At 38.2% G+C, this 13493-nt stretch overlaps 1 protein-coding gene across 5 annotated transcripts in view; it reads right to left on the reverse strand.

The window, feature by feature from the left end:
• EPC1 (enhancer of polycomb 1) overlaps window positions 1-13493 on the reverse strand; it is a 101268-nt gene that overhangs the window by 25854 nt on the left and 61921 nt on the right. For all 5 annotated transcript variants that reach the window (XM_088844057.1, XM_088844056.1, XM_055429624.2 and 2 more), the window contains exon 2: window positions 2923-3082. In XM_088844057.1, coding sequence (XP_088700183.1) covers window positions 2923-3082 — 160 coding nt within the window. The remainder of the gene's footprint in view (window positions 1-2922; window positions 3083-13493) is intronic.

The raw sequence follows: 13493 nt of genomic DNA on the forward strand, positions 1-13493 counted from the left end.
ACACAGCTGATGATACTGCAAACAGGTATAGCCTTCTGAGATACAGAGCAGACATTCTTGTCAAACTAAAAATGGATGACCCAGTAACTACACTATAGTTATTTAACCCAGATAAGTAAAGATTTATATTCACTCAAAAATCTTACATGAACGTTCACAGCAGCTTTATTTGAAATAGTCAAAATCTGGAAACGACCCAGTGTCTCTCAGTGAGTGAGCAGTGCAACCGGCTGCAGTGCATGTTATGGAAGACTGCTCAGGAAGAGAAAGCAAGGAACTACTGATACACGCAACAGCTTGACTGAACGTCAAGGAGGCTATGCTAAGAGGAAAAAAGTCAGTCTCACAAGGATATACATTCATAATTCCATTCACGTTACCTTCATCCACAAACATAATTACAAAGATGGAGAACAGACGAGTGGCTGCCAGAGGCTAGGCGTGCATTTAAAGGAGCAATAAGGTAGAGTCTTGTGGTGACGGTATAACTGAGTATCTTAATTGTGGTGGTGAATATACAAGGCTTCACATATTCTGTGAATCTATAATCATGCAAGACAATGTTAAAAGAAACTCAAAGTCAGCTAACACTCATTTGGCTGACAGTGTTTATAAACTTTCCAATGTAATATGTCTTTCTAAATTTGTACTGATGAAAAACATTTTTTCCCCAAATAATTTACAATTCTGCTTCCATTTTATTACTCTTATTTGATTACAATGTCAGCAGAGTCAATGCCTTTTTAAAATATAGTACCTTTTGACTTTTCTGACCACAATTTAACCCACAAGCTACCAATAAAATGGAATTTGTAAATTCTGGTCATCAATAGAAAAGCACCTATTTGTAAACAAGCATTGGAAGCTTTTTTTCTGATAGTAATGATAATGTAAATTGAATAATGTAATTTTATCTTGCTCCATCTTGCTTTAACCTAATAGCATATATTCATGAAATAATACAGCCAATGACTATGGAATGCAACGTGGTCCTGGTTAACATATACAGCAAGGATCCACTCCGGAATTTCACACTGACGTGATTTTCCAGAGAACTAAAGTTTTAGGTCCTATTATTGGTAAACTTTGTTTAGAATGTCTGTGTTTTATGTGTAATTAAACACGAGTAGGCAAAAAAAACACATGCCATTTATTTGGTTTACTTCAAAGTAACCTTTAATAAACTGGAAAAAATTTTTTTTCTAAAGGAAAATTTTTTTTCCTAATGGGTGCAAGCTGGAGGTAAAGGTGAGAAAACATCACAAGTTAAAAACATCAAATGCTAACACAGAACTGGTAAGAGTCAATATGGGCATATTTACTTGTGGTTTTCGTATTTAAGAAATAGTTTTTTAAAAATGCTTAGAATCCAGGACAAAGATTAGACCATATGGAGAAAAGGTTAAATGAGTTAGAAAAGCAGTTAATAAGTAAGAAACCAGGTAAAGCTAGTTGCTCTATGTCCACAGAGAGAACACTAAAAACAAAACAGATTTATACTGTTCTGAAAAAAGTTTATAGACAGGCCCCTGGAAAAAGCTCTTGATCATAAAGGTCAACAAGACAACAATGAAAGCTGTAACACCTTTTCCTTAGCAACCCTGCAATTACACATTTAGTGGTCCACTACTCTAGTCAAGGCTATGGTTTTTCCCGTGGTCATGTATGGATGTGAGAGTTGGACTGTGAAGAAAGCTGATCGCCGAAGAATTGATGCTTTTGAACTGTGGTGTTGGAGAAGACTCTTGAGAGTCCCTTGGACTGCAAGGAGATCCAACCAGTCCATTCTAAAGGAGATCAATCCTGGTGTTCACTGGAAGGACTCATGCTAAAGCTGAAACTCCAATACTTTGGCCACCTCATGCGAAGAGCTGACTCACTAGAAAAGACTCTGATGCTGGGAAAGGTTGGGGGCGGGAGGAGACGGGGACGACAGAGAATGAGATGGCTGGATGGCATCACCGACTCTGTGGATATGAGTTTGAGTGAATTCCGGGAGTTGGTGATGGACAGGGAGGCCTGGCGTGCTGTGATTCACGGGGTTGCGGAGAGTCGGACATGACTGAGCAACTGAAGTGAACTGAATATGGGGACCAAATGAATGAAATAAATTTACCTATGTTTACAAGCTCTCAGCAATTCATCATCAAATGTGATTAAGCTATCAAAGGGTCATTTCCAATGAAGACCTCCACTAGTACCAAGTGACACAGTTATCAATTAAAACACTAAATTTAAAAAAAAAACCATGAGAATTCCCTGGGCGTCCAGTGGACTCCATGCCTTCACTGCCAAGGGCCCAGGTTTGATCCCTGGTCAGGGAACTAAGATCTCATGACCTTGTGGGGCTTGGCCAAGAAAGAAAAACAGAAACACAGATGGGGCTGGCAAACTATGGCCTGTGGGCCAATACTGGACTGACACATGTTTTTGTCAAGAGAGTTTTACTGGAACACAGCCATGCCCATTTGTTTATGTACTGTCTACTGTTGCTTTGTCTGTAACGGCAGAGTCAAATAGTTGTGACAGAGACTGAATGACCCATAAAGTTAAAAACACAATCTGACCCTTTACAGAAGAAGTTTGTTGACTTCTGACTTCTACTAAGAAATTCTTTAAGGCAATCAGTATTACTATTTCTGAACAGTAAGAAAATGATTTCCACATCTAAAGGTATATTCTTTATCCTACTCATCTACAGTAGCAGAAGATCCCATGTTGAGATGAAGTTAAAATAAAAATCTAGGCTGAAAATGTGTCAGGCGGGAATCTCAAGCGCAAGTGTAAAAGGTGAAAATGGCTCTGATAACTCTCAAGCTGATGCTGGTCAATGAAAGGGCCCCAAACAGGTAAACATAAAAATTTGTCGAGTTACATAAGAACACAGTACAGGATACAGTCATCAAGAGAGTCATCACTTACGCTGTATGTGAATGAGCTGCTTTGGCATCTTGAATTCCCCAGGATATATAGACTCATAATAAGCGATGTTACTTTCTGCTTCTGGGACTGGTATAACCATGTTATCCCTCTTCTCGCCATATACCTGCTGTGCTGAAATAGCCCGCTGAAGATGGTGTTCCTAGAAAGAGGGAGAAACAGGTATATTTACACATTAAAAAACGAGCAATCAGAACATACAGCCTTATGAAGAAGTTTCTTGTTCATTTATTTTTAAAGTAGAGGGATTTTTTGTATGGACAGGGAGGCCTGGCGTGCTGTGATTCATGGGGTTGCAAAGAGTCGGACACGACTGAGCAACTGAACTGAACTGAAGGATGCTAACAATATAGTTGTGGTGAAAAGATTTTGGGTATAAACAAGAAGATTTGGTTAGATACACTGTATTTCAATGTAAGAAAAGGCACTACACTGAAATTGAGGATTAAATTATATAAGATTCAAAATAAACTGACCAAAGCTGCTACTTAAAGTTTGCACTTTGCAGATGAATTTTTTTTTTAAGGAGGTAAAACATTTGAACTTATTGTATGAAGGAAGCAGGCTATGTATAAAAAAATATTTCATGGATTATAATCACTTATTCATACAGTGCTTCAGAAGAAGGGTACAGATTATTTTCTTCATTTTTAGTTGATGAAACTGACACAGATTCAAACCTGGTCTTTTGTCCCAAGTAATAACCTTTCTTATGAATTTCCAGAGCCCTTTTTGAACAGTAGTAAAGTACAGGGACTAAAAGCACAGGCTGCAGGGTTTGTGACTCCTGGCAAGACACTTCATTCCTCTAAATCTGTTTCGAGTAAAAGAAAAATAGAATCTTACAGGGTTGGCTGGAAAGATTTAAGTAATATAAATGTGCATTAGATGTTTAGTATAATGCCTGGCACATAACAAGTGCTCAAAATGAGCTTCGGTTGAGCTGCCACACAGAAAGATTTTTTTTACCAGGTGCCATAAAAGTACCTGTTCTCACTCACCCCTGTCATCACTGAATTTTGGTAAATATTTCATTAAATTAAAACTAGTTTTTAAAATATTTATATACAAGTTCAGGGATGAAAAACATTCCAACAGTATGAAGACAAAAAATTTCAGTCTTCATCAGTAGCCTCTGGTAACTTTATGTATACACAGATTTCAATTCACAGCTAGGAGTCTTCTGAGCAACCTGATATATCCCCTTGACATATCCTGGATATTTTCCCATACTGATACTTTTACTACAATTTGTGAAACAGCAGAATGGCATTTCACTCTGTGGATGTGGAATACACACTCCATTACTTAACCAGACACTAGTTGATAGAGAAAAAAAAAAACCCTGGAAACAACCTAAATGCCTATCCTTCTGCCTGAATGCTACAAAACCCAACCCTGTACTGATATATAGGAGATACCTTTGTGGGCCCATGAGAGCCTCTGTAGCACAAGGAGAGATGCAAGTGCTCAGAGGGTACATGAGGTGACAACACCTATTCTGACCACTCTGTGTAGGAATCCTTAACATCTCTCTTCAATTTTAAAATCACCCATCTTGTTATTTTTGGTTAATTTCTTTAGTGAGTTTTTCTTCCCTCAAGTGTTGCCATTTGCTCATTTTCAAAAGTCCTGCTTTCCCTTTCCTCATTGATGTTTAAATAGGTGGATTATTTTCCTTTTCACTATTAGGAAAATTAGCCCCCGCGTAATAATATTGATGAATATTTACCTGAAGTTTTACTGGTCATTTTTTTTCCTTGTAGGAAAGTTCCACTAGTCAAATTTATTAACCTTTTCCTTGATGACTCTGTCATCCTTAATAACAGGTATAGATCGTACAGTTGCAAACTTGGGTATGTAAACAAAATCTTTCCTTTTTATAATTCAATTTGATCTTTGATTCATACTACGTCGTGGCTCTTGGGAGCTGGTAGAAACTGAGTGTGAAGGGGGCAAGAGGGGTGACCGGAAACAGGCTGTGGCCAGAGTGCACTGGCCCTGGAGGGAAGTCCGAGCCCCAGGTGGGAAGCTGGTCACAGGTGTGCTCTTCTCCTCTCAGATACCCTCTCACAGCAAGAACGATTTTGTGACCTATGCCCCCTCTACTTATACCAAACTCAAGGAGGGAGTGAGCGAGCAAGGCACGTTATTCTTAACTTGCATTTTGTTTTTAATCAGTTAGCACGTCTCTGTGTAGGTGAACATGTGAGAGATAGTTGACCTATTTTTTGTGTGTAAGGAGACAGAGCAAGTCACTATCCTAACGTCCAACATAAAATCATCTATTTCCCTTAATGACTAAAAATGTTCCTTTATAACTTCCTCTTGCATTTGAGAGTATTTCCAAGCTCGTCCTCCTTATTCTATTCAAATGCCTACTATGTCACTATTTAACATGTTTTTAAAAGAACAGCCTCAGACTACACTTTATTAACTAGTGCTTTCTAGATACTAACTTCACTCCTCACAATTCTTTTTCAAAAATTTCCGGGCTATTTCATTTATTTTTCTAGATGAACCACAATGAAATTTACTTTCTCAGCGTGAAATGGGACCAGTAAGGCCTTTAGATGTTTTGCAGTGTGGTGGTGAAGAACAGGATTCTATCAGGAGTGCTCTGGACTTGTGTGTCAGCTCCATGGTCTACCAGTTCTAAGACTCTGGGGCTTGGGACAAGATAGTTATACTAACAAGTTTTATTACCTTTAAATGTACACTGCGTATCTATCATAGGGGACTGTGGTCAAGATAAAATGCCTGAGACATACTAATGTACCTTTCACTACTAGCGAAGTTGAAGAGCTTTCCATATGCTCATTAATATTTATATTCTCCCTAGTGTTAACAGCTTTCTGCAGAAAGATTTTTCCTGATGTTCATATCCATTTTTCTATAATTGTGAAATCAAATTTTTGTTTATCAGTATTAAATACTTCTTTTAAAAAAACTTATACATGGTTTTTGTTTTATAAAATATTGGACACAATTTTCTCATGCTTCTGGTGGCTCAAGTGGTAAAGAATCCGCCTGCAATGTGGAAGACCTGGGTCTAATCCCTGGGATGGGAAGATCCCCTGGAGATCTTCCTCATAAGGAACTTCATTAAGGACTCAAGGTATGTATAATATACAACAAATAGGTTATGGTTTTCTAAGCCTGAAAAACCTCAATAACTGGGGTGTAACTATAACTTTACACTTTCCTATTTACTGTCACCCTGTGTATGTATAAGGAATTGAGGATTGAAGGGGGCCACACACAGGTGCCAGTGTGGCCAGAGTGTGGTGAGAGGCGCAGAGGGTGGTCGGCATCAAACCATGCAGGGTCAGGGGCATGTTAAGAATTCATCCTTGTATTAAGAGCGATAGTGTCTGAAGGGTTTAAAGATCACCCTAGTTCTTATCTAAAAAAATAGATCAATTTCTATAAAGCAGAATATGTGCAGCCTTTTAGTGGTTTAGAGTAATATTTCAGTTCAGTCGCTCAGTCGTGTCTGATTCTTTGCAACCCCATGAATAGCAGCACACCAGGCCTCCCTGTCCATCACCAACTCCAGGAATTCACTCAAACTCATGTCCATTGAGTTAGTGATGCCATCCAACCATCTCACCCTCTGTCGTCCCCTTCTCCTCCTGCCTTCAATCTTTTCCAGCATCAGGGTCTTTTCCCATGAGGGCAGGTCTTTGCATCAGGTGGCTGAAGTATTGGAGTTTCAGCTTCAACATCAGTCCTTCCAATGAATATTTAGGACTGATCTCCTTTAGGATAGACTGGCTGGATCTTCTTGCAGTCCAAGGGACTCTCAAGAGTCTTCTCCAGCACCACAGTTCAAAAGCATCAATTCTTCAGAGCTCAGCTTTCTTTATAGTCCAACTCTCACATCCATACATGACCACTGGAAAAACCATAGCCTTGACTAGACGGACCTTGGTTGGCAAAGTAATGTCTCTGCTTTTTAATATGCTGTCTAGGTTGGTCATAACTTTTCTTCCAAGGAGTAAGTGTCTTTTAATTTCATGACTGCAATCACCATCTGCAGTAATTTTGGAGCCCCTCAAAATAAAGTCTCACTGTTTCCCCGTCTATTTGCCATGAAATGATGGGACCAGATTACATGATTTTAGTTTTCTGAACGTTGAGATTTAAGCCAACTTCTTCACTCTCCTCTTTCACTTTCATCAAGAGGCTCTTTAGTTCTTCGCTTTCTGCCATAAGGATGGTGTCATCTGCATATCTGAGGTTATTGATATTTCTCCCAGCAATCTTGATTTCAGCTTGTGCTTCATTCAGCCCAGCATTCCTCATGATGTACTCTGCACATAAGTTAAATAAGCAAGGTGACAATATACAGCCTTGACATACTCCTTTTCCTATTTGGAACCAGTCTGTTGTTCCATGTCCAGTTCTAACTGTTGCTTCCTGACGTGCATACAGATTTCTCAAGATGCAAGTCAGGTGGTCTGGTATTCCCATCTCTTTAAGTATTTTCCAGAGTTTGTTTTGGTCCACACAAAGGCTTTGGCATGGTCAATAAAGCAGAAACAGATGTTTTTCTGGAACTCTCTTGCTTTTTCGATGATCCAGCGGATGTTGGCAATTTGATCTCTGGTTCCTCTGCCTTTTCTAAACCCAGCTTGAACATCTGGAAGTTCATGGTTCATGTATTGTTGAAGCCTGGTTTGGAGAATTTTGAGCATTACTGTACTAGCGTGTGAGATGAGTGCAATTGTGCAGTAGTTTGAGCATTCTTTGGCATTGCCTTTCTTTGGGATTGGAATGAAAATTGACCTTTTCCAGTCCTGTGGCCACTGCTGAGTTTCTCAAATTTGCTGGCATATTGAGTGCAGCACTTTCACAGCATCATCATTTAGGATTTTAAAGCCTCAAGTGGAATTCCATCACCTCCACTAGCCTTGAGAGTAATATTTAATGAGATGGAAAAATTCATCAACTTATTAAGTAAAAAGATCTGAAAATTGTACGTTCAGGATATTTGTCTTTAGTCTTTTTTAAAAGAAAAGACAGAATTGAACGTACACAACTACAGCAACAGGTCTACAAGTAGCTGAACACAATCCTCTCTACACTCTTTTCTTCATCTACCTGCTGTATTTCCCCACGGCTTTCACTGTCCTCTGACGTGTCATATATTTGGTTCGTTTGCTGGTGTCACCACTTCCTTTTCATCTCAAACTAAGCATCAGGAGGGCAGGGATTTTTGTCTATTTTGTTCACTGCTAAACAGCCACCTCAAAATAGTGCCAGGCACAATGCATGGTGCTTAAACGTGTACTGAATAAATGACTACATATGTAGGTATCTGTGAATATATATCAACACAATGCACCAAGGTGCCAGCACGCACACATTCCCATCAAATTTCAAAGCATGTACACCAGTTAACAGATCACCTCCAGGTGACACACTTTTGTAACACTCCTATAATTTTATTTTCCTTATTTTCTAAAATTCTTTTCTAGTTCTTTTTGACACACACAAATTGAGTACATCTCACTACATGATTTTCTAAAACAAAGGTAATTTCTAAAAGACACAATTTATTTAGTTCAGCAAAACCCTTCCCATTTAAGTCAAGTTTAGTTCAAGAGTAAAAATTATACTTGCAGGCAAAGAAAGTTATTCTTAAAACCCCAAACTATATACACTTATTTCTAAGGAAAAAAAATTAAATTATATGAAAGTAACATTTCAATTTTCAGTGACAATGAAATTTTTGCTTTGAGCAGGAAGATGTATTATAATAAAATGGTGAAGCCAAGTAACACATGAGATAAATTAGAATAAGATGAGCTGTGAATCCAGTAATTACAAATTGAATGCTCTAATATCTAAGATGATCCTATCCTAAATTACAATTATATAAAAAGTCAGATGTTCCTGGAAGATAGTATTTGTCAAATGAAAATTTTAAATACATCTACCTGTAGCACTGCCCCAACTGTGTTCACTGGAATACTTAATTTCAGATTCTCAACAGGCAGTCTAATAGTCTGACAGTTAAAAAAAAAAGAGAGAGAGAGAACACTGGATTTTTAAACTTTAGGAATGAAAGTTTTAAACACGCTAATGTAAACTGTGGTTGCTCATGAGGGAGGGTTCAGTCGTACCAAATTTACGACCACATAATCATTTTTTTCAGAATCTATTAATAGTTAATGAAGAGCATCTGTAATACAGTGTGGGAAATGCTGGTTCAGGACAACAACTAGAAATATAGAGCAGAAGGAGCAGGGCTAGAGTCTGCTCATTAATTTCGTCTGTATTTACTAAGTGCCAACTGTGTGCTTGGCCTGAGAACACAATGGTAAATAAAACAGACACAGTTCCTGACATTGTAGTTGGGATGACAGATACTAATAAAACAGTCCTAGGAAAAATTGCAAAGTGTGATAAATACTATGAAGGAAAAGTACAATGAGTTATGGGAAACATAAATAAGAAATGGATTTCAAGGAGAGTATCATTTTCACTAGTGAAAAGTGACATTTAAGCCAAACTCTATAAGAACAGGAATTAAGAGATCATTTTAAGAAAAGGAAATAGTTGTGTTTGAAGACCATTTACTAGTCTGGCAACTTGGGGGGGGGTAAAGTTTCTTTATATTAAAGAATATTTATAATATTAGGCTCAGTTTCAGTTTCAGAGTTAATCACCAAAGCACCAAAACAATTGCAATTTTTCATGAAATAACAAGAGGCACACCTCTCAAATCTGATCTTACAGGGAAAAACGTAAATACAATTAAATAATCTAAAGAACTTTTTAATATTCAATCTTATATAAAATGGAATCAGATGAACTGTAACTTATCATTAAGCAAGCTACTTTAGAAGTTTTTCACACTGCAAGTATTTATAATGTTTTCTGTCTATAGCAATGTGAACAATGAAAAGGAGGATCAGAAAAGACTGAACAATGATCTTTGTGTCTCCATGAACCCTGCAATTGTGGGCTCCAAATATACACTTTTGTTACTTCTGCTCACCGAGTGCATTGGAAGAGTGTGGGGCTTCCTCCCAAGTCCAGCAGGTCACTCTGCTACTTTTAATTTTTTTATTTGTCATATATATAATATATGCATATTTTTTCTTACCCATCTTTCCCCTCTAACAATGTTTTTTTTCTTTTACTCACCTTCTTTGTTATTTTTGCTTACCCTAGAAAATTTTTGCCTTTTCAGGTGGCTTTTAATAGTCTTTTTGATAAATGCATTGGCAGTACAGGCATATCACATATTTGAGGAATCAGAAAATATCATTTTTATTGAGTCAGTTAAGAGTGACAGTTGCTATCTGTAGATAAGATCCATCTGAAGGGAAGTACTGTAGGTGTGTCTTCAACATCTGTTCTGTGCCTGTTCACTGGGACGGACTACCATTCACCATGTTTCACCCCAAGCCCCTCAAATTTCCTCTTATTCTTCAAAACCTGGTTTAAAATGACCTTTCTTCTGGCTCCTGTAGTACTACATTCTCTACTTAAGAAACTGCGCTGTAATCATTTATTCATTTACACACTGATCTCCAAAATGTTAGCTCCTTAAGATAGATGCTAGTCAAACTAACCTTTATATTTTTTCCTTTAAAAGATGTATTCTCTTGTAGTATTGGGGGCCTCAATTCTTCATATAATGAGAACTAAATTATCTTTGTAATCTACTTAGCATCTAGAACTACATTTTGCTTTACTGCAGGCACTCAATATTTTATAAAATAGCATTATAGAAAAATGAAGATAAGTCTAAATTGAAACAAGGTATTTCTATCTGCTCTATCAGTTCAGTTCAGTCTCTCAGTCGTGTCCGACTCTTTGCGACCCCACGAATCACAGCATGCCAGGCCTCCCTGTCCATCACCAACTCCCGGAGTTCACTCAAACTCATGTCCATAGAGTCGGTGATGCCATCCAGCCATCTCACTCTCTGTCGTCCCCTTCTCCTCCCGCCCCCAATCTTTCCCAGCATCAGAGTCTTTTCCAGTGAGTCAACTCGTTGCATGAGGTGGCCAAAGTATTGGAGTTTCAGCTTCAGCATCAATCCTTCCAATGAACACCCAGGATTGATCTCCTTTAGAATGGACTGGTTGGATCTCCTTGCAGTCCAAGGGACTCTCAAGAGTCTTCTCCAGCACCACAGTTCAAAAGCATCAATTATTCGGCGATCAGCAGCTTTCTTCACAATCCAGCTCTCACATGACCACTGGAAAGACCATACCCTTCACTAGACGGACCTTTGTTGGCAAAGTAATGTCTCTGCTTTTTAATATGCTATCAAGGTTGGTCATAACTTTCCTTCCAAGGAGTAGGCGTCTTTTAATTTCATGGCTGCAATCAGCATCCGCAGTGATTCTGGAGCCCCCAAAATAAAGTCTGACACTGTTTCCACTGTTTTCCCATCTATTTCCCATGAAGTGATGGGACCAGATGCTCTATAGGAAGTTCTAATAAATATTACCAAGCCAGAAACAATTATTCAAGGTTATACTGTACAAATTCCTGTGCAAAGATTTAATTATATTCATTATTTATTTCAGCAAATAATGGCTTTAACAGTTAGCCATAACAACAAATAAGACCACATTTACACTTTTTAGGTTACTGAATTAAAAACAGCTTATTAAAAGCAACAATATTGTGTAAGACTCCTTATGGGGAAATAAATGATGACTCATTTGTAAGAAGCCACTTAAGAAGTTTAAACCCCTGATTATTTATGCATGGAGAGCCAGGCCTTTTTGCTACCGGACAGCTGAATCACTTTCTCTCATGTCTCCTAGTGACATCTTGAAGAACCAGCCAGCAATGTCAAGGGCTCCAGCAGGGGCTCCCAGGTCCTGCATCCAAACACCCAGTTCCTGCCTGGCTCATTACAGCCTCCTGACTGATTTCTACTTTCGTCTGTCTTCATGGGAATAAACAAACTAATCTGTTAAAAATAGGTAAGTCAGGCCATGCCATACTTTCATCAAAATATCCCAATTATTCCCCAACCTCACTCAGAAAAAGAGCCAAAGTTCTTAAAACTGCTTCCAAGGCACAGTAGAACTGGCAGTCCCCTTTCCTTGCTGCTCTTGGGTGTCATGCTCCTCTTCACTTACTCTGCTCTCATCAAACTGGATTCCTTACTCTTTGTCAAACTTGTAAGAAATTAGCTTGCTTCCTCAATTTCAACTCCTGATTCAAAAGTCCCCTTTGCAGACAATTCTTTACTTTACCAGTTCTCCCACTCTGCTACCCTCCAGAATGGCTATAACTGAAAAGGCTGACAACATCGTACAATGGTAAGGATGAGGAACAATTTCAACTGCACACATATCAGTGAAAAAAAAGGGCGCCAGATCTCATGAAACAAAACACACACATTCCACATGGCTCAGCCATCCCACTCTGAGGTATTCACCCAGGAGAAATGAAAACAAGACCACAAAAAGACCTGAATCAGAATTTCATATGGTTTTATTAACAATAGCCTCAAAATGAAAACAGCCCAAGTGTCCATCCTCAGGAGGACTGGTGCACAAACTGTGGTTTAGTAACACAGTAGAGGACCACCCAGCAACAAAGAGGAATAAACCACATACCCACAACTCAAAAGTTTCAAAAACACTAGGGTGAAGGGAAATAGCTTTGCGCAAGAGTCCATACTCTGAGTCCATTTATGTGATGTTTAAAAACAAGCAAAATTAATTTTTGGTACGAAGAAAACAAAAACAAAAAACCTAGTAGTTACTTCTGATGCATGGAGGCAAGGATTGAATGGGGAAGGGAATGGAAGAGCTTCTGGAATGACGGTAATGCTCCATGTCTTCACGGGGATTGGGTTATACACCCATGAGAATCTGTTAAAATCCAGCTAACATACACTAAGTATTTGTGGATTTCTTTTCATGTAAATTTTACCTCAAAAGAAAAAAATTCAATAAATACTGAACTCTAATGAATGATATGTATGCTGAAATATTTAGGGACATGTGCACCGAGCCTGTAGTTGACATCAAAATGCCTTAAAAGATAAGAAGGACTGACAGATGGAGAGACAGCAAGTAGAGTAAAATGTTAACGGTGGAATCCAGCTACTGGGAATATGGGTGGTCACTATAAAATTCTTGAAACCTCACTGTATGTTTGAAATTTTTCATAATAAAATGTTGCAAAAAGGATGGAATCTCTTCCCTCTTCCCTCAATCCTACTGTATTCCCTGGCTCTGCTTTATTTTCCTGGATAGCACCTGCTGCCTCATAGACTAGTGAATTTATTGTTTTCTTCATTATCTGTCTCCTCTTCCCAGAACATAAGACCCACAAAGGTAGGAATTTTTTGCTTTGTTTACCCCAAATCCAGAATTGTGCCTAACACATACAAGTAAACAGTAAATATTTGTTGAATAAATGAGCCAGTGAAATTACACCAGTTGTTTAATGTCCACAAACTGTTCTGGTTTGAGACAGATATTTCATTAAAAAAAATTAAATTTCATAAAAGCAAAAATATAAAAAAGACAAATGCACTTTGCTTTTGTACTTAGAATACT

The sequence above is a fragment of the Moschus berezovskii genome, chromosome 15, assembly GCF_049115385.1.
Source record: "Moschus berezovskii isolate FMDL1 chromosome 15, NW_MosBer_1.0, whole genome shotgun sequence".
Lineage (NCBI taxonomy): Eukaryota > Metazoa > Chordata > Mammalia > Artiodactyla > Moschidae > Moschus > Moschus berezovskii.